This window comes from Sphaeramia orbicularis, chromosome 16, assembly GCF_902148855.1.
Source record: "Sphaeramia orbicularis chromosome 16, fSphaOr1.1, whole genome shotgun sequence".
Taxonomy (NCBI): Eukaryota; Metazoa; Chordata; class Actinopteri; order Kurtiformes; family Apogonidae; genus Sphaeramia; species Sphaeramia orbicularis.
Genome location: NC_043972.1, coordinates 35,535,140 through 35,554,755, shown reverse-complemented (window position 1 = coordinate 35,554,755; position 19,616 = coordinate 35,535,140). Strand labels below are relative to the sequence as shown.

At 40.6% G+C, this 19,616-nt stretch overlaps 3 protein-coding genes across 5 annotated transcripts; 2 read left to right on the top strand and 1 right to left on the bottom strand.

Moving 5' to 3' along the window:
- Positions 1-141: 141 nt before the first annotated feature.
- LOC115435689 (serum amyloid P-component) lies at positions 142-1,002 on the bottom strand. Its single transcript, XM_030158274.1, has 3 exons — positions 948-1,002; positions 736-838; positions 142-655 (listed from the first exon to the last, which is right to left on the bottom strand). Exons 1-3 carry the CDS (start codon positions 1,000-1,002, stop codon positions 142-144), a joined length of 672 nt encoding a protein of 223 aa, XP_030014134.1.
- Positions 1,003-6,376: 5,374 nt separating this feature from the next.
- LOC115436232 (26S proteasome non-ATPase regulatory subunit 4-like) lies at positions 6,377-11,014 on the top strand. The gene is made up of 10 exons (XM_030159029.1): positions 6,377-6,449; positions 7,399-7,539; positions 7,620-7,734; positions 7,902-7,988; positions 8,622-8,690; positions 8,804-9,019; positions 9,619-9,727; positions 9,849-9,986; positions 10,457-10,512; positions 10,594-11,014. The coding sequence occupies exons 1-10, from the start codon at positions 6,424-6,426 to the stop codon at positions 10,762-10,764; spliced, it is 1,128 nt and encodes a 375-aa protein (XP_030014889.1). The 5' UTR covers positions 6,377-6,423; the 3' UTR covers positions 10,765-11,014.
- Positions 11,015-11,673: 659 nt separating this feature from the next.
- Positions 11,674-19,610, top strand: znf687a (zinc finger protein 687a). 3 transcript variants are annotated; one of them, XM_030158367.1, is made up of 11 exons: positions 11,674-11,748; positions 12,213-14,217; positions 14,641-14,896; positions 15,036-15,190; positions 15,287-15,471; positions 16,070-16,246; positions 16,343-16,505; positions 16,627-16,866; positions 16,963-17,075; positions 17,525-17,627; positions 17,727-19,610. In XM_030158367.1, exons 2-11 carry the CDS (start codon positions 12,232-12,234, stop codon positions 18,339-18,341), a joined length of 3,993 nt encoding a protein of 1,330 aa, XP_030014227.1. In that variant the 5' UTR covers positions 11,674-11,748; positions 12,213-12,231; the 3' UTR covers positions 18,342-19,610. The 3 variants fall into 3 exon arrangements, with proteins under 3 accessions (XP_030014227.1, XP_030014225.1, XP_030014226.1); XM_030158365.1 differs by having other exon boundaries at positions 15,018-15,190; XM_030158366.1 differs by having other exon boundaries at positions 11,682-11,755; positions 12,219-14,217; positions 15,018-15,190.
- The last annotated feature ends 6 nt before the right edge of the window (positions 19,611-19,616 follow it).

Sequence of the window (19,616 nt, the reverse complement as noted above, 5' to 3'; positions counted from 1 at the left end):
ACTTTGTGTTTCTAAATGTTCGTATTACAAAAGGACATGCGTTCTTTTACATGGTTTAAATGATTTTAATCATCTTTAGGCACAACATTTGATCAAGTAAATACTTAAAATGTATTGAGTACTTCACAGATTTATATCCTCTTACACAACCCTAGGCTCCTCATCCACCACAATCTTTCCTGACATTGTAAAGTCCAGGGCTCTCCAGTTTAACACGTTGCCAGGGGTGAAGTTCTGGTCTGACACATAACGTCTAATCTCACTCTCTGACAGGACATAATCCCACATGTGGAGTCTTGAAATCATGCCCTCAAAAGACTGGTCTATATCAAACTGTCCACCATAGGAGTCCTGTTCTTGGCCCAGGATTATGATGGGTACACCGCTGATGGCCTGACCAGAGTGAATGAATCTCTTGATTGTTGGCTTACCATCCACCCACAGCTGAGCTAACCCGTTGTCAGAGCGCCAGGTGGAGCACATCGAGTGCCAGGTGTTTGGAGGAAATGACAGTGACTGGAAATCAGTTACTCCATCCCGAGCATGCATTCGGATGGCATCCTGTGATTGTATCTTAAAGAGGCAAAAGTCATTGCTGAACACCGGAGTGGCCATGGAGAAAAGTCCATAATTTCTGGTGAGATCTGTTAAGAATCTGAACAAATTGGCTTGGTGTGACAACTTCTGAAGCACAGTTTTAAACAATATAATCAAGTACATTCTGACTTTAGTTACCTGAAGCAGACAGTCACAGAGTTGAATGTGGTTTTAGAAGTGATGAGCTTCACATGATCTGTATTGGTTTTCTTAGGGAAGACCAACACTTTCCCTGATAGATCTGCACAAACAAAAAGAAAATGAGGAAGACGGTGAGCAATAAACACAAAAACCACATTCTCAGGTTGAATTGGATCATTTAAATGCCTTTATGACAGAAGTTGACATACCTTGGGGTCGTGCCCAGCATGTTGCAACCAACACCATCAGAAGCAGTTTCTCCATCTGAGATTCAAAATCCACCTTTTTAGTTCAAATCATCTGTGTTGCTGCGTCTACAGATTCTAATTAATATCTAACTTCAAAAATCATGAAATGAAACAGAAATAACTCCTCAGGTTGAAAATGGATGTAGACTGCAATAAGTGAACTGTTTAAAGTGTTACCTTTGTGGCCTGACTGTCAGCGTTGTGTGAATGACTTTAGTTTCAGTGTTGGAAGTTGTTGCAGTGACTTTTATTTGTGAGATTTAAAGTAAAGCTTAGTCTGAACTATGGACTCTTGTCCACACAAACCCACAAAAAATAGGTGATGGGAGTGGACTGCACCCATCCATAGGCCATGAGAGGACACTGAATGGTTTCATAAGCTTGAAAATAATGTGGGTCATACAATCTGAGTCACCAGAGCTCAACCCAGGAATACATTTATAGGAGATTTTGGACCAACGTGATAGAATGTGTTCTCCTCCACCAACACCAGAACACCAAATAAATAAATATCTTTTGATAGACTGGAGTTCACCCCTTCAGTATAGTTTATTGTCTTGTAGAGCAATACCAAGGAGCACTGAAACTGTTCTGTTAGAAAATGGTGGCTCAGCATCTAAACAATACATTTTAAGTGGTTAGTTCCTTTAAATCAGTGGTTCTCAAACTTTTTACAGTGGAGTACCCCTTGAAATATACTTTTTTGGCCAAGTACCCCCAACTCCCACTTCAGCATTTTTGATTGAAAAAAATTAGGCAAATTTGTTCCTGTGCCAAAAGCGTCTGTTTATATTTTCAAAACTTTGAAAAGAAACACATTTAACCGTAATTTATAAAAAAACAAAACAAAACATTTTTTTAAAGTAAATTTTGTGTGCAAAATATAAACTGAAAAGTGCCCTCTTTCATTGATAAGAAAATAAATAAATTGGTCAGTAATTAATAAATGAATCCATCATCCACAAAAAATACTTACTTAGCTGTTCAAATAAATTCATTTTGAATCATATAAAAAAGAAATGTTCTTAAAATGTTACCAAAGCTTAAAAAAGAATAAAACTATTATGTATTTATTGTGTTTTATATTTCAGCATTAATTCTCATTATTTATTTTGTATTTGGTACATGACGACTTATTCGATGTAATTTTCCCCCGGGGGTACTTGTACCCCACTTTGGGAACCCCTGCTTTAAATCATGTAATAGCATGATGTGCAGGGTTTTTTTTTAATTGAATGCTCATTTTATAATTTTAACAATGTGAGAACAGGGACAGTGGATGCTCTCTTGCACCTCTGTAATGTTCTTAACTTGGATGAAGAAGCAATGTGGACTGACTGCTGTGATAATGACAGTCGCATTGGTGACAAGACTAGTAAAGACATGAGTGGTAGGCTGTGCACTTTCTTTACCATCAGCATGATCATTGTGCATGCACATTGTCCACATTTATCCTAAAGCCCCCCTTGTTCTCACAAACATCAATAAAATTTTTGGACCTCAATGAAGGACATGTACTGTCATTATATTGCACTACCGTTGCTATCGTAAATAGATTGATATACACTTTGTATTCTATTATCGTTCAGTTGGTCTACCACTTATTTATTCTTATTTTATTTTACCTCTTTCTTTTTCTTTTTTTTTTTAATTCATGGTATTTAACAAGGTGAGAGAGAAATGGTATCTCAGTTCTGTGTTTGTCCTGTGCATCTACTGAATTGACAATACAAAAATTGGAATCTGGATCTATGGTAACTTTTTCCTCGGTTAATTATACACTTATAAGCTCTTTATATGCAGAATGTACATTCTTCTGGGTTCCTAGTAATGTGTATTATTAACATGAAGACTATAACACATGCAGTATTGGTTTGATTAAGTGCAGAGAACAGATTATGAAAGATCTGCTGTCCTCACATAAACATACCTTAGCTGACCTCTCTGTTGTCTGTTTGGCAACTGCCTAGCCCTGTCAGCCTTGTGTTAATGGCCTTGATACTCAAGATTGGGGTGTAAAGTACAAACCCCATTTCTAAGAATATTCAAACATTTGTTGAATGCATCCTAAAATTGTACAGGTAATGTAGAACAGTGGGAAACATTTTTGAGAACAACAGTGAATTCATTTGGTGTTCATCCCTGCAGTACAGTTCACAATTTTGCCATGATTGTGGGTTGTTAGTCTCCCATGCTTTTCTACATGAATGTTTCACACGGCTTCTGAGCCAATGTTGCTGGTTGTCCTATATGCTTCAACTACTATATTTTACTGTGTATAAAATGTGTATATCAGTCCTTCCAGGATTTCGCGGGATTTTTTTTTTTTGATTGTTGCGGCCTAAAATGCCTGATTTTGTGGCAGCTTTTCCAAAAAATTGCAGAAAAAGTTGCGATGATTTGAGGCTTCTTTTATTTAAGTCACAGGAACATGGGCATTTGCAAATTACCTGGAACAGTCTTTTTTGAGTTTTTAGCTTTAAAAAGCACCAGGAAGCCATGATTTTAAACAAAACAGGCTTTTTTTCATTCAATCATTTATTCAATTTATTCAATAATTTAATCAGAGCGCAGCAACACAGAACGCCAGCCAATGAGATTGGAGCGTCACAGAGCATCAGTCAATGAGAGCACAGCGTCACAGAACATTAACGAATCAGAGCACAGCGTCACAGAACGTCAGCCAATGAGAGCGCAGTGTCACAGAACGCCAGCCAATGAGAGCGCAGTGTCACAGAACATCAACCAATCAGAGCGCAGCGTCACAGAACGTCAGCCAATGAGAGCGCAGCGTCACAGAACGCCAGCCAATGAGAGCGTACGTCACAGAACATCAGCCAATGAGAGCAGAGCGTCACACAGCATCAGCCAATGAGAGCGTAGTGTCACAGAACATCAACCAATCAGAGCGCAGCGTCACGGAACGCCAGCCAATGAGAGCGCAGCGTCACAGAACGTCAGCCAATGAGAACGCATCGTCACGGAACGCCAGCCAATGAGAGCGCAGCATCACAGAACATCAGCCAATGAGAGCACAGTGTCACAGAACATCAACCAATCAGAGCACAGCGTCACAGAACATCAACCAATGAGAGCACAGCGTCACAGAACGTCAGTCAATGAGAGCGCAGTGTCACAAAACACCAGCCAATGAGAGCGCAGCGTCACAGAACGCCAGCCAATGAGAGCGTAGCATCACAGAACATCAACCAATCAGAGCGCAGCGTCACAGAACATCAGCCAATGAGAGGGGAGCATCACAGAACGTCAGTCAATGAGAGCGCAGCGTCACAGAACATCAGCCAATGAGAGGGGGGCGTCACAGAACATCAACCAATGAGAGCAGAGTGTCACAGAACGTCAGTCAATGAGAGCAGAGCATCACACAACGTCAGCCAATGAGAGCGTAGTGTCACAGAACATAAACCAATCAGAGCGCAGCGTCACAGAACGTCAGCCAATGAGAGGGGAGCGTCACAGAACATCAACCAATGAGAGCAGCGCGTCACAGAACATCAGTCAATGAGAGCACAGCGTCACAGAACATCAACCAATCAGAGCACAGCATCACAGAACGTCAGCCAATGAGAGCGTAGCGTCACAGAACGTCAGCCAATGAGAGCACAGCATCACAGAACATCAACCAATCTGAGCGCAGCATCACAGAACGTCAGCCAATGAGAGCGCAGCGTCACAGAATGTCAGCCAATGAGAGCGCAGCGTCATAGAACATCAACCAGTCAGAGCGCAGCATCACAAAATGTCAGCCAATGAGAACGGAGCATCACACAACATCAGCCAATGAAAGGGGAGCGTCATAGAACGTCAGCCAATGAGAGCGCACTGTCACAGAACATCAGTTAATGCGAGCACAGCATCACAAAACACCAGCCAACCCAAGCACAGCATCACAGAACATCATCCAATGAGAGGGGAGCGTCACAGAACGTCAGCCAATGAGAGAGCAGTGTCACAGAACATCAACCAATCAGAGTGCAGCGTCACAGAACGTCAGCCAATGAGAACGGAGCATCACACAATGTCAGCCAATGAGAACGCAGCGTCACAGAACGCCAGCCAATGAGAACGCAGGGTCACAGAACGTCAGTCAATGAGAGCGCAGTGTCACAGAACATCAACCAATCAGAGCGCAGCGCCACAGAACGTCAGCCAATGAGAGCGCAGCGCCACAGAACGTCAGCCAATGAGAGGGGAGTGTCACAGAATGCCAGCCAATGAGAGCGCAGTGTCACAGAACATCAACCAATCAGAGCGCAGCGTCACACAATGTCAGCCAATGAGAGCGGAGCGTCACAGAACATCAACCAATCAGAGCGCAGTTTCACAGAACGTCAGTCAATGAGAGTGCAGTGTCACAGAACATTAACCAATCAGTGTGCAGCGTCACAGAACGCCAGCCAATGAGAGCACAGCTGTGTGTGTGTGTGTGTGTGTATGTGTACACACACACACACACACACACACACACACACACACACACACACACATATATATATATTTATGAATGCAATCTAGAACAACATCACTTTCATCCAAATCCATGCAGTACGTTATATGTACATACGAGTCACAGAAATGCCTTCTCATGCAATAGTTGCCTGTCCCTCCTGCCATGTTTCAGTTATGTGGCGGTGATGTTTTCATGTCTGATTTTAAAGGCTTAAACATATTTTCTAAATCTAGTTTTTGATCCCCTTTTCTTGGCTGCTGACTAACTTTGTGTTTCTAAATTTTCGTTTTACAAAAGGACGCGCATTCTTTTATATGGTTTGTGAAAGACCTGCTGTCCTCATGAAAACATACCTTATCTGACCTCTCTGTTTGTTGGGCAACTGCCTAGCCCTATCAGCCATGTGTTAATGGCCTTGATACTCAAGATTGGGGTGTAAAGTACAAACCTCATTTCTAGAAATGTTCAAATATTTGTGGAATGCATCCTAAAATTGTACAGGTGATGTAGAACAGTGGGAAACATTTTTGAGTACAACAGTGAAATCGTTTGGTGTTCATCCGTGCAGTACAGTTCACAGTTTTGCAGTCACTCTCAAGGACTATTTATGTAAGAACATGATGGAGATCTGAGGGGAAAATAGCTGCTTAATTTTTGCCCTCATGTTCCAAGAATGGTGCTTTTTTTTTGCTACAAGGGACACGTTTATGGAGGTAGTCTGTGAGACTCAGTTACATTATAATAGGGTTAAGTGTCTTCTCTTCACCTCCTTTTAGCTGCACAGAACACTAGTTAAAATATCTGATTTCGGCAAACCCGAAAGACTGCATTAAGTTGATTGGTACATCAATTTTCCCCATAGGAAATACAGCGATCCGATTGATTGCCTTCAATGATAAAAGCACAAAATAACTTCATTACCCATGAAGCATCACGGTGACGTAGGAAACCGCATACGCTATCAAGATGGTGCTTGAAAGTACTATGGTCTGGTGAGGATTTAAAAACATTATCACTAAAGTTAATACTTTAGATGTCGAATAAGATTGCTCTAGATCATTTGAAAATTAAGTATTGCGTGTCTCTTACTAGTAACATGTGTTTCAGGTTTACTTTTTTGTTCTGGATTAAGATGCCCTGGCTATTCCCTGAGTCACTCCATATCCTAACGTTAGCTTGGAGGGGCTGCTGGCACATAACTAGCATAGGGATATTCAGTTAAACTGGGACTATTTAAGCTTTAACTTTAGAACCAACACTAATCTGCGTTGTGTTTCCATACATTTTTACTGAACCGTAGTTCAATTTGCACATCTCTTTAAAGGAAACGCACCATTTGACGCGTTAGCATTAGCTACCTAACAACCCACACCACAGCTAGGCTAGTTACTGTTCATGACATTAGGTAAATGAACAGAAGTGGCATCAGGATTAGTTGTTGTCTTCGTCTCACCAAAGTTACGAATTAAGGCAACACGTTGTATGTTTATTACAGATATAGGCTGTCTCACAACAGTGAATGAATATGCTCAGTAATGGTAACAGCGTAATGGAACATATAGTTCTCCGTCAATAGCAGCACTTGGCTGAAAATAACGCAGTCAAATGTAAAAGCCTTCTTCTCAAATGGTAATTAAGGCTAAAACCTTTAGTTTTGTTAAAACAAGGTTAAATTGTATGATATTAACTTGTGCTGCTGACTAATTCTTATGTGCTCTAAAGAGGTGAATCTTGCTCATCTGACATAGTCATGGTAGGGAGTAAGTTACATTGGACAGGAGATGGTAAGAATTACCTTCCCAAGTACAAGTAATAGTTTGTTTTTGTTTTTTGTTTTTTTTTGGGGGGGGGGTCAAACCTTGTTCTCATGATATTTGTAGGTATACAGTATACTATTTCTGTTGGACTAATATTTGGCTGATTTGTGTGTTATTGTTTTAGTGTGGACAACAGTGAATACATGCGAAATGGAGACTTTCTGCCCACCAGGCTGCAAGCACAGCAGGATGCAGTTAATATTGTTTGTCACTCCAAGACCCGCAGCAATCCTGAAAACAATGTGGGCCTCATCACTATGGCAAAGTAAGAAACATTGTGCTTGAATTCCTTGAGTTTTATTTTTCAGTCTACTATTATCGCATTCTTGTTATGTGTCCTTACAGCAATTGTGAGGTCCTGACCACACTGACTCCAGACACAGGGAGGATACTCTCAAAGCTGCATGCTGTGCAGCCTCGTGGAAACATCAGCTTCTGTACAGGCATTCGGGTTGCACATGTGAGTTTGTGACTTATGTTGATCTATTAACCAGTTCATATTTGGAAACATTTTTGTTTTCATTTGGACTGTTGTTTTTTCACCACCCCCTTTAATCCTCACTAAAGACCCTTCAGTTGGTATATGTTCTTTACTTTTTTCTTACATGGAGTTTCTCTTCTCTGCAGCTGGCCCTGAAGCACAGGCAGGGTAAAAACCACAAGATGCGCATTATTGCATTTGTTGGTAGCCCTGTAGAGGACAATGAAAAAGATGTAAGTCTGGGTTTTAAATAGGTCGATTTTTTATTTATTTATTTATTTTTTTGCATGTTATTAGTGCTTTTGTTTTATAATCAGGGATGATTGTATACTAATGTATACACACATTGAAAAAGTAAAACAGAGGGAAGAATTAACTAACAATCAATTATCTTTGGATGACTTAAACACACCTAATGTGGTTGTCGGTAAAATGTGTTACATACTTTTTAAAATTAGAATAATCAGCAGATGTTCATTTTATACAAATTAAGTTATTTTAGGGACTTTGCTACCTAAAAGAATTACCGTACTTTTCAGACTATAAGCCGCACCTGACTATAAGCCGCACCCACCCCGTCTCCAATGTCTCGCCATCATTTCACTGATGCCAAGTTTAAGTGCAGCAGCTCTATTTCCTTCTTCGTCAGCTGGATCAATCGTTAGCCCAGAAAACATAAATTAGCCGCATCATTTTAGAGCCACGGGTTCAGTGTGTGCAAAAAAGTTGCGGCTTATAGACTGGAAAGTGCGGTAGTCATTGTCCCAAAAGTAATGTAGAGAATTTCTGATGTAGAGCACTTGTCTGAGAACAGCAGTGCACATGTATTTGTGTCAGCTTATTCTTATTTATTTTTCTGTCCTTAGCTTGTCAAAATGGCAAAACGACTGAAGAAAGAGAAAGTCAATGTGGATGTCATTAACTTTGGAGAAGAGGTATTTCCCAACAAAGCGCACACACTAGTGGTTCTCATGTCAGATCTGCTACTATTGACCTGTTTTATCTGTGGTGTTGTGTGATCCATGAACCTACACTTACTTCTCTGCAGGAAACAAACACAGAGAAGCTGACAGCCTTTATTAACACACTGAATGGCAAAGAGGGAGCAGGCTCCCATCTCGTCACAGTGCCTCCAGGCCCTAGTCTAGCTGATGCCCTGTTGTCCTCACCCATCCTGGCTGGAGAGGGAGGTGCAGTTCTAGGCCTTGGTGCTGGTGACTTTGAGTTTGGAGTTGATCCCAGTGCAGACCCAGAGCTGGCCCTGGTAAGAGAGCACAACAGTCTAAATATGATAACTCCTATTGCCTATTAAATTCTAAGCAGTTTGTCCTAATGTGCCTGTCTAAATTCAGAAACATCTTGTGTCCAAAAAATGAGGTCAGTTGAAGATCTGAATATACTGAATGACCAGGTTTCAACATTAATGGATTTCTTTTTCATCCCTAATGGTGGAGGTGTATTCCAAGATGATAATGCTAGGATTCAACATGATCAATTTATGAAAAAGTGTTTCAGGGAGCATGACACATTTTCACATGGATTGGCCATCATGGAGTCCAAAACTGAACCCCATGTAGAATCTTTGGAATGTACTTGAGAAGGTTTTATGCATTAGTCCAACTCTCCCATCATCATTACAAGATTTTAGCCAAAAATTAATGCAACTCAGGACAGAAAGTAATGCTGTGACATTTGCTGTGACAATACACGAGCATTGTGAGGCATAAATCATGTAACAGTGAATACGTCTCATAATTGAAGCTAAAGGTAGTCAAACCAAATATTGTGTGACTGTTTTTGGCGAGGCAGCGTATATCATATGTGTGCCACTATAACCTTCCCTCTCATTCCAACTCTTTTTAGGCTCTGCGTGTGTCGATGGAGGAGCAGAGACAACGACAGGAGGATGAAGCTCGCAGAGCTGCTGTTGCTTCAGCTGCTGAAGCTGGCATTTCTTCCCCTCCTGCAGATGGTTAGAGAAATGTCCACCAACTTGATTTACTGCTGTAGAGTAGATGCTTGTGTCTGTCTCTCTCCAGTTATCTGTACCATTATATTGGTTATGTATGTATATATCTTCTTCTGTGTTGCAGAGTCTGAAGATGCCCTGTTGAAGATGTCTGTTCCCCAAACAGACTCAACAGCACCTGCTCTACCAGATTTCAGCCGTATGACAGAGGATGAACAAATTGCTTATGCTCTGCAGATGTCCATGCAGGGATCAGGAGCAGGTAAGACATTGACACCATTGTGAAACTTAATAAATTCTTAACTTCATCATTTTCAGTATACCATAGAACTTGAGTTTTTTTATGCATCAGCATTATGATATGCATGGTACAGTTCACTCGGGCAACATGCTCTTCACACTTTTTTGTACTGTATGTTTGGCTTTTATCGTAAGTGCACACTATACAAGTACATTATGTTTTTGTTATGTATGATGACAAATTGGTATAGTAATTAGATCAGCATGGTAAAACATTGGTGAGTTCTAGTTTTATTTTTGTGTACACCCATTAATCTATTTATTTATTTATTTTTTACATCTTATTTAAGTTGTAATGTTGCCCGCATTATGGTTCTCTAGTAAATGCATAATGAATGCAGAAGGAAAGTAAAAGTATGGGATAGCATTTTCATAGACCACATTTACAATGTATTTATTTTCCTACTCGTGCAATGTTTTTCTTTCTTTAAGAGTTTGGAGCAGAGAGCATGGATACTGGCGCTGACATGGACTCCAGTGAGGCTAAGGTAGTCTCAAACCTGCATTGAATATACTTTTTAATCACACTGGAAAACTTTTTGATTGTTACTCATGACATGTATGTGCAGGATGAAGAGGACTATGATGTTATGCAAGATCCAGAGTTCCTACAGAGTGTTTTGGAAAACCTCCCTGGTGTCGACCCCAACAACGAGGCCATCCGTAATGCAATGGGCTCTTTGGCGTCACAGACAGGCTCCAAATCCGACCCTAAGAAGGATGAGGAGAAAAAGAAATGAACACCCAAAGAGAGGACCGTAATCTATGAAAATATTAAAAGGAGCCTGAGAATTGCACTGCATGTGTTATTCACTGTAACATTGTCGCTCTTCTTACTGCAACAACTGTTTTGTTTATTTAGGTTTGTGATATGTACACAGCATTTGCCTTTTCTCAACATCAGTTCGCCAGTCCTTAACTACTTTTTTTTTCCTCCAAGTGAATATGCTTACTTTTAATTTTTTTGTAAAGTAAAAAAAGTGTCACAATTACAATCTTTAATAAATTTACAAAATACAAAGTGGTGTTTGTAACAAATGCTTTAACGTTTTGGTTTTTTTTTTTTTTTTTGCAACTACATTTTTTACACACATCCTTTAAAGTTGTAATGAATGTTTAAAGTATATACCCTCAGTCTTTAGCTACTGAGATAAAGTGAAAGGTTTCTGAATTTATTTATTTAAATGAACCGTGTTTACCAGATTTTGTTAAGCACATGAATTGACAGACTACAGAATGTCCTGACATGCAGACAAAAATTTCTCAAAACATAATTTATTAAAAAAATAATCTTAATATAACTTATTTGTCAGCAGGAAAGGTCTGTTATTAAGTAGTGATGTTAGTAATGAACAGTTCCCAAAGAGCTGCTAAAATATTTTGGCCCACCATATTTTTTAGTTTGCGAAACTTTGCTAGTAAGTAGAGAGAGCTTATTTCATGGAATTTAGTTCGATACTTATTCGTGTAACGTTTCACGTTTAAATTTTTATCTACACCGGACGATTAGCGTTATATAAAAAGTAATGTTAATTTCAACAAAGGTTAAGTGATGACTGCCATCGTGTAATGTTTGATAGCCACAGAAAGCATAACCCTCCAAGAGGGAGTGGACTGTTGTCAACATTTGGGAGGGTCTTGGTAAGCCATTGTCGCTTAATGCGGTGACGGAGAACTTATGCGTCCGAAAGGAAAGTCAGGAACCAACTTCGCAAAGTAGCAGGTAACTAAAGTAAACGGAAACTAAATAAAACACTATCTGCAGGAGACATTACAAGCTTTCAAAACTATGTAATGGACCACATTAGTAGAAGTTGAGAAGAATGTAAACATACTTCTTACTCCTTAAGCAAAATTGGCCTGTTGACGTTAGCAGAGCTAGCTAACAGTTAACCTTATGCTAAAGTTTAGCTGCTAGCAACAGGACCCAGTTGTGCGTGACAGTTTAGTTCGATATGCTTAATGTTAAATTTGCGTTACTTAAATTGTTGCAAACCTGTTTGTTGCATTAAAAAGCCTAGAGTCCAAACTCTAACTGCTTCAGTCGAACTAGTCGACTCTCTAGCTATCAGCTGTCAAATTTCCAATTTCAGTCAGACATAAAGTTTCGGTGCAGAACTAAACGGGTTGACAGTGTGTCCTGGATCACGTGGAGATGTATATTGACTCATGACTGTCCCTTACAGGTTTTTAGCCTCTTACTGGCGATGGGGGACATGAAGACCCCAGACTTTGATGACTTGCTGGCAGCTTTTGACATCCCTGACATTGATGCCAAAGAGGCCTTACAGTCTCGTCCAGAGGAAGAGCGAAATGAGGAGGTTGGGACTAATGCTGATGTGACTGAGAGGGAGTCTCCGTCAGGCTTTACCTCCTCTCCTGCCCACCATAGTAATCAGCCGGTTAGTGTCATTGTGAAGAACAATGTGTTGTCTGAATCTGTAGAAGAAGAAGAAGAAGAAGGAGGAGGAGGAGAAGAAGGATGTGCTAGTGATAATACCCAAGTAAACAATTCATCAAGCAGTGGTGAAGATTCTGAGTCTCAGGTCAAGTTGAGTGATCTCACTTCAGGACTTGGCCCAAATGAGGCCCCTGTGGAACTCCAGATTGTCAATGGCTTAGAGGGATCTGCCACCAGGGCTCAGCCACAGTGTTCACCACTAAGGTCCACACAGAACACTAGTGAGAAAAATGAGAAAGGAGCTGAGACTGGATCAGATAATAATACAAGCGATGTCATGGACACTTTGAAACCTCTCCTCTACCCACAGTCTTTAACTAGTGGTGGCATCTCCGAACCTCATAACATCACCTCATCTTGTCCTCCCTCTCCACACTCTGTCAGCCTGCACCATCCTCCTCTCTCTCCTCAGAACGAGGGGACGTGTGTCCTCAGTAATACACCATCTTCGTCGTTACCACAAAATGGAAACCTTAAAGCTGGAATTATGCTCTCAGATGAAGATGACTCAGAACCAGACTTAGGAGGACCGCTGGTGATCCAGGAGAGCCCAGAGTCTGTAATGACCCCTTTTCCCAAATTTAAACGCAGAGTAAACCTTCGGTCAGATCTGCTTGGGTCTCCTGAAAAAACAACTTGCCATGTCTCAGATCCTCCTCATCTCTCTTCTTCTCTGGTATCCAAAGAGTCTAAACCCCAACTTGAGGAGGAGGGGCAACCATCCACCCCTAGGTCTCCCTCCACAGCAACTCAGCCACCAAGCCCCCGGGACTGCCTCCCCTCTGTCAGCACCAGCACAACATTAGATCAAGTAGAGAGATACCCTGAGCATGTGATTGAGGAGAGGGACTCGCCGGAGAGCCCACCGCCCAGTGAGACAGGACTTTTGGTCTCCAACAGAAGCACCAGCTCTGATTTGGCCCAAACAGCAGGTCTAACAAGAAACCCTAAGGACTCCCATTGCAAAGAGGAGCTCATGGAGAGTGAACACAGTCAAAATGACTGGTCAGAGGTCACAGAGGAGCTGGCTGAAAAGGTGGAGACTGCAAATGGGGAAAGTTTAAATGAGGAGAGTACTGGTGCTATAGCAACCTCTGAGGATACTCTGTCTGCTAGTGCAGAAATTAATTCATCCCCATTGCGGCCCCTCAAAGTGAAAATTAAGATGCCCACAGGCAGCATCACAAGGACCATGACTGGTGTGGCTCCTAAAAAGGGTGGCAGAACCACTGCCAGGACTGCAAAGGGTTCTAAACCTTCATCTGATGGTCATAACACAAGATCCAAAAGGGGGGTGTTACAGCAGTCGAAGTCAAATGCAGTGACCTCGCAACAGGATACCTGTGCCACAACACTAGATGGTGCCAGTACAGTCAAAGGAGCCAAGCTTAAGATCTCCTGTACAGCTGTTAGCATCACCAAAAATACAGCACTGCCATCTGTTGCTGCCTCTTCTAAAGGTAGCCCTGGAGGGATCAATCTACACAGCCTGGGTCAGAAAACTCTTAACAATGGGACTGCACTACCTCCACCTTCACCTCTGCTTCCTCCTCAAAATAGTAGCAGACCTGCTTCAATTGTCAACAGCACAGGGGCAACCATATCCAAGACTCAGACCAGTCTTGTTGAAGCATTCAACAAGATCCTCAACAACAAAAACCTGCTGCCCACTTATAAACCAGATCTGGTATCGCCTCTTCCAACAGAGTGGGGTCTTTCTCTGCCTGCTCAGGTAAGCTGTTGATGTAAATTGATTGAAGAAACTTCTATGACAAACTCCTAAATTACAATATTTATCTCTGAGGGTTCTGGTATCCAGGCAACTAAGTGATGCATCAGGTTTAGTCTATGAAGCTAAGACTGAGAATGATGAGCTAATTGGTTTCAATTACTTATCTGAGTAAAGTATTGTAGTATGTAGGAGGACTAGTGTATGTTCTTTACAAGTACTAGTGCTCATATTGTTACATTTTCAATGTACTCATTTTACACTGCTGTAAGGTAGAATTTGTGGAATTTCTTCATGTTTTCTAAAATTGAAATCTCATGTCGTGAATCAATTGTAATAGTATTTATTTGTGTATCATTATTTAATTATGATCTCATTTTTCATACCTCATTTACTCTGTATCCATAAATGTTTTACCCTCTGCAGGGATACAGATGTTTGGAGTGTGGAGATGCATTTGCTTTGGAGCAGAGCTTAGCACGACACTATGATCGGCGATCACTGAGGATTGAGGTGACTTGTAATCACTGTGCCAAGCGCTTGGCCTTCTTCAACAAATGCAGCTTACTTTTACATGCAAGAGAGCACAAGGAGAGAGGCCTGATCATGCAGTGTTCGCACCTGGTCATGAAGCCTGTATCTATGGAGCAGATGATAGGCCGACCAGAGCCAGCAGCATTGGGTTGGTCTCTGTTCCTCTGTCTTATTGTGCCGTTTAAATTCTTTTAGTGTGAAGTATGTGTATTTTCTTCCCTCTGGTGTCTTTCAGGTATGCTATCTTCTTTTTTTTTCTTCCTCTACAGCTCCATCATCCTTTTTAGGGCAGTTCACCCCAAATGCAGCACCTCAGTCACACAACAGGAAAGCAGAGGAATTACAGTACTGCAGTAACAAATGTCCAGAGTGTCAGGCTCAGTTCAGCAGTACAAAAGAGGTGGCGGAACACCTTCAAGAAATCAAAACAGCACAGAGCTCTGTGAGTTCTAAACAGAAATTACATTTGTTTTCTTGTCCTGAAACTCCAAATATAAATCCAGTCTTTCTTTCATTTTTTTCCTCTGTTGTGCTGCAGCCATGCACGGATTGTTCTCCTCCCATGCTCTTGTCCAACAGCTGCTTTGCAGCAGCTCATCAACGGATTCACCAGGGAAACCCACCACATGTGTGTCCAGAGTGTGGGGGCACAGCCAAGCAGCCACAGTTTAAAACACACCTGGATGAAACCTGCTTACACTTTGCTCGTCGCATTGGGTACAGGTACAGTATCTACCAATGTGACTGTTAAGACACCCTATAGCATATGTTCTGTTGTACCCCAATTCTAACTAGGCTTTCAAGTATTTTGCATGAGAGTGATCATTGTCTCCATTTAACTGTAAACACACTGTTACTATAAATACACTTGAATGAAACTAACAGTAATGTCATGTCTCTGTTACTATTTCCACATCACGTTCTACTGTTCAACATTTGAATACCACTCTTTTTGTGACATCGTGCTTTATGCTAGTTTCATTTCAATTGACTTAACTACTATTGGTACCTGCTACTCAGTAATTTTGATTGTTTATTTAAGTCACAGGTTGTCTATATGCAAGTTATTTTTGTCAAGTGTTTTATGTTATGGTGGACTTGATGGAAATGCAATCCAGGACATTTATCATCCTAAAATAGTGAGAAAACAGTTTATTTTCCTGTGATTACAGATTAAATTTACTCCTAAATATTACACCAGTTGATCTTTTAAAATTCTTAATCACAGTTAACCTTCAACTAAAATGTTTTAAGCAGGAGTGCATTGATTCACTTTTACAGTTAAAGTTATGTCTTCCCATGTTCCTGCACCTTTCCTCAGATGTTCCAGTTGCTTGGTGGTGTTTGGAGGTCTGAACTCAGTGAAGTCTCACATCCAGCAGGCTCATTGTGATATGTTTCACAAATGCCCCAGCTGTCCAATGGCATTTAAATCTGCCTCCAGCATTCAGAGCCACATCACTGCTCAACATCCAACATTGACCGAAGGACAGACCATGTACTTTATACGCACACACTCACATAGTACACATGTACTTCTCACAAAAAATACGTCTGGCACAATTAATCAATGCTTGATTTTATTCCTTTTCAGGTTGATCTACAAGTGCGTCATGTGTGACACTGTTTTTACCCACAAGTCCCTGCTGTATTCCCACTTTGATAATCATTTAGCTAATCAAAAGGTGCATGTATTCAAATGTCCTGAGTGCACCAAGTTGTTTTCTCAGAGGAATTCTTTACTGGATCATTTCAAGGTATGCCTGTTCTTATTTAGTTTATAGTATGTTATTATATGATTTTTTTTAGACACATAAAATGTATAATTTAACTGTGTATCAACTTTGTTTTTTTTAACCCTCACAATCTGTTCCTCAGACTCACAGGACTCCCAAAGTCAAACAAGAGTTGCCATCGTCCTCAGCTGTTTCGTCCTCTTCACAGCCTTTAGTGAAGATGGAGAGTTCGGATGGGGAGGAATGGATGGATAAACCTAAAGAAAAGAAAGTGAAGACGGAGAGGATGAAGACTCCATCAGGGTGGAAGTGTCTACCATGCCAGACACACTATACTGAACGAGAAGATTTCATCACCCATATGGCTGAACAGCATGGCAAGGTCTGAATTTACATCATTTCCTTCCAGCCTCTAAGAATTTGCTCTTAGATTCAAGTGCACAGATATAGCAGGTATGTTTGTGTTTGTGTTGTGTAGATCCTGAAGAAGTTTCCTTGTAATAAATGTGAGAGTTCTTTCACCACAACCTCTAGTCTGAGACGTCACATCAGAGACAAACACAAAATCTTGACTCGAGGCTTTCGCTGCCAGTGAGTATTCCAGTCACTTCGTCTGTTACATATCTGTTACATATTGATTATGTTCAAAATCTGAGACGCGTCCAAATACCTATTACTGGAGTGATTTGTAAAAAGTACAAGAAACAGAGGGTAAAAAAGAAAAAGTAATAATATAAATAAAATTATAAGTTACATTATGCCCATATAGGAGCAGTAACAATAAAAAGGTTGATCCGTGCACATAGAATGGCTTTTAGAGTTTCAAAACTTCACTGGTTTTGTGATCTGATTCAATAGAGTCAGTGATTGTCAGTGTATGTATTGTGTCCTCAATTTTCTATATTACTGCACTTGGATTTTTTTCATGATCTTCCTGAATTAATGCAAGCACTTGGGTAAATCTGAACACTAATTTAAAAGACTACCACAGTGTGTGATATATTCAGCTGTGTGTTTTATGACTATGTGCACATCTGTAGGTTCTGCATCGAGAGTAAGAAAATATTTAGCAGCAGAGCAATGTTAGAGAGACATGTTCAGCTGAGACACCACATGGACACCATAAGTCAGGAAACAGTAATGGTAAGACACACTTTGTATTGCATAAATGAGCCAAACAGAAACGGCTTTTGTTGTCATGTTGTTTGTAAGAGGGGTTGGTTTAATTTCTTGTGGTCACAGGGAGGTCGAGACGAGGCAGACAGTTCTTCAGAACATGATGGCAGCATGGTGGCTCGCCAGAGACGGAGAGCAGCTGTAAAGGCAGAGCAGGACGAAGAGTCCACAAACGGGCCCAGTCCAGTGAAGAAACGTCGGCCTTCATCTGTACCTGCTCCCTCCTGCCTTCCAGATTCAGGGTTTCGTTGTGCCCCTTGTGGCTTCACTACAGATGACAAGGCACTGTTTCTGGAGCACATCAGTCAGCACCGGAGAAGTGGGATAGAGGGCGGAGGTCAACAGTGTCTGCAGTGTGGGGCTTGTTTCACATCTACCTCCTCCCTGTCACGCCATCGCTTCATCATCCACAAGGTGAGAGATGCATTCGCTGATAACCAGGAATTGCTCAGTGCACACCCTGCAGGCTCTCCCAGTAGCAGCAGGAAACATGATGATAAGAGTTCTCAGAGTGGTTCTGCACCAGCATCACCCTCCTTACCTCAGGGGAAGGAAGAGGAAGGTTCCTTGACCTGTAAGGTCTGTGGCAAACAATTTGAAAAGACTACAGATCTGAATACACACTTCAGAACTCACGGTATGGCTTTTATTAATGCAAGGAATGCAGGGAAAACTTCCTAAGATGTCAGATTCAACAGGATGTGTTGTCAGAGTGCCTTATGTAAAGTGTGGGTTAACACATGTACAGTATGCACTAAATTAACCAAAGACTGCTCGAACAGTGTTTCTGTGTGAGTAGATTGTAAAACAATCAAATGTCATTTTCACTGGTTGAGATGAGCCTTAGCCTTAACTTTGGACTTCTGACACTCAGGATCTAACACTGCATTTCTGTAATGATACTAATGTCAGTGAACTGACATGACAACATGTTAGTAAAGAACTGTGAATGTTACCACCAAATCCTACTGTCATTATAACTGATTCTAAATTAATAGCGATAAAAGCAATTGAATGTCACTGTCTGATTGCAATATTTTTATCTGTTGAGAGTTTTATCATTTTAAAAAAACGGTAGCGATTCAATGTGATTAAGTGTCGTCAGCCCAGTAACTATAATTTGTATACAGTATGTGTAGAACTTCACTGTATCATCGGCCATTTTCCAAAGTATATTGAATAGAGTTGAAAAACTATTCTAAATTGTACTATGGCAAATTGTAAACATTTATAGTTAACTGGATATAACTTTCAAAAGCATTCAAATTTGTGTACATTTAAAGTAAAATGTATTTGCGTCACGTTTTCAGATTTGTTCTTTCTCTGTTAGCGAGAGAGAAGTTAAATGATGGGTTTGAACTTTTGGTAGGGGGCTCATTTTATATTTTGCTCTATTGGGACATCACTGTCAATAAAAGATCAGTCTCTTTGTGATTACAAGTATTCCTAATGTTCTTAGAATATGAAAACATTTTGTTTTCTGGCGGCACTGATGAAGACACATTTATTAAATGGTTATCCTGCATAATTGGTGTCAGATATCAAAGGATGATAGAACAATATGTTCCAGCAGGACTCGGTGATTGTCAACACAAATCAACTTGTGTTATTTATTGATTTGCCAATTCAGCTTCCACATTAATTCAGACTTACATGAGACTGGAATAAACATTGCAAGTCTATGTTTGTGTGTTGTGTCTTAGCACTAAGTCTGTTGACTGAGTTAATGTCCTTGTATTTACACTGCAGAGTCAAAAACAAACAACTCTCCCATTATTGCACTTGAGTGACCTGTCTGTGCTTGTATGTACATTCTCAGGACATTAATCAATACTTACATTTTGATGTATTTGATGTATTCAGCATTTTTCTGTTTTGCAATGACAAGATCATTTCTAACCAGATGTTTATAAAAAAAGATCATTAAAAATGATCAATGGCACATTATCAGTTCAG

Bases quoted from the DNA above. Each gene is read 5' to 3' on its own strand.
- LOC115436232 (XM_030159029.1), top strand. From the start codon at position 6,424: ATGGTGCTTGAAAGTACTATGGTCTG. The intron at 7,540-7,619 runs GTAAGAAACATT...GTGTCCTTACAG, and splicing joins GGCCTCATCACTATGGCAAA to CAATTGTGAGGTCCTGACCA. The intron at 7,735-7,901 runs GTGAGTTTGTGA...TCTTCTCTGCAG, and splicing joins CAGGCATTCGGGTTGCACAT to CTGGCCCTGAAGCACAGGCA.
- znf687a (XM_030158365.1), top strand. From the start codon at position 12,232: ATGGGGGACATGAAGACCCCAGACTTTGATGACTTGCTGGCAGCTTTT. The intron at 16,247-16,342 runs GTACTTTATACG...ATTCCTTTTCAG, and splicing joins TTGACCGAAGGACAGACCAT to GTTGATCTACAAGTGCGTCA. The intron at 16,506-16,626 runs GTATGCCTGTTC...TCTGTTCCTCAG, and splicing joins CTTTACTGGATCATTTCAAG to ACTCACAGGACTCCCAAAGT.
- LOC115435689 (XM_030158274.1), bottom strand. From the start codon at position 1,002: ATGGAGAAACTGCTTCTGATGGTGTTGGTTGCAACATGCTGGGCACGA. The intron at 839-947 runs GTATGTCAACTT...TTGTTTGTGCAG, and splicing joins ATGCTGGGCACGACCCCAAG to ATCTATCAGGGAAAGTGTTG. The intron at 656-735 runs GTAACTAAAGTC...CAATTTGTTCAG, and splicing joins TCTGTGACTGTCTGCTTCAG to ATTCTTAACAGATCTCACCA.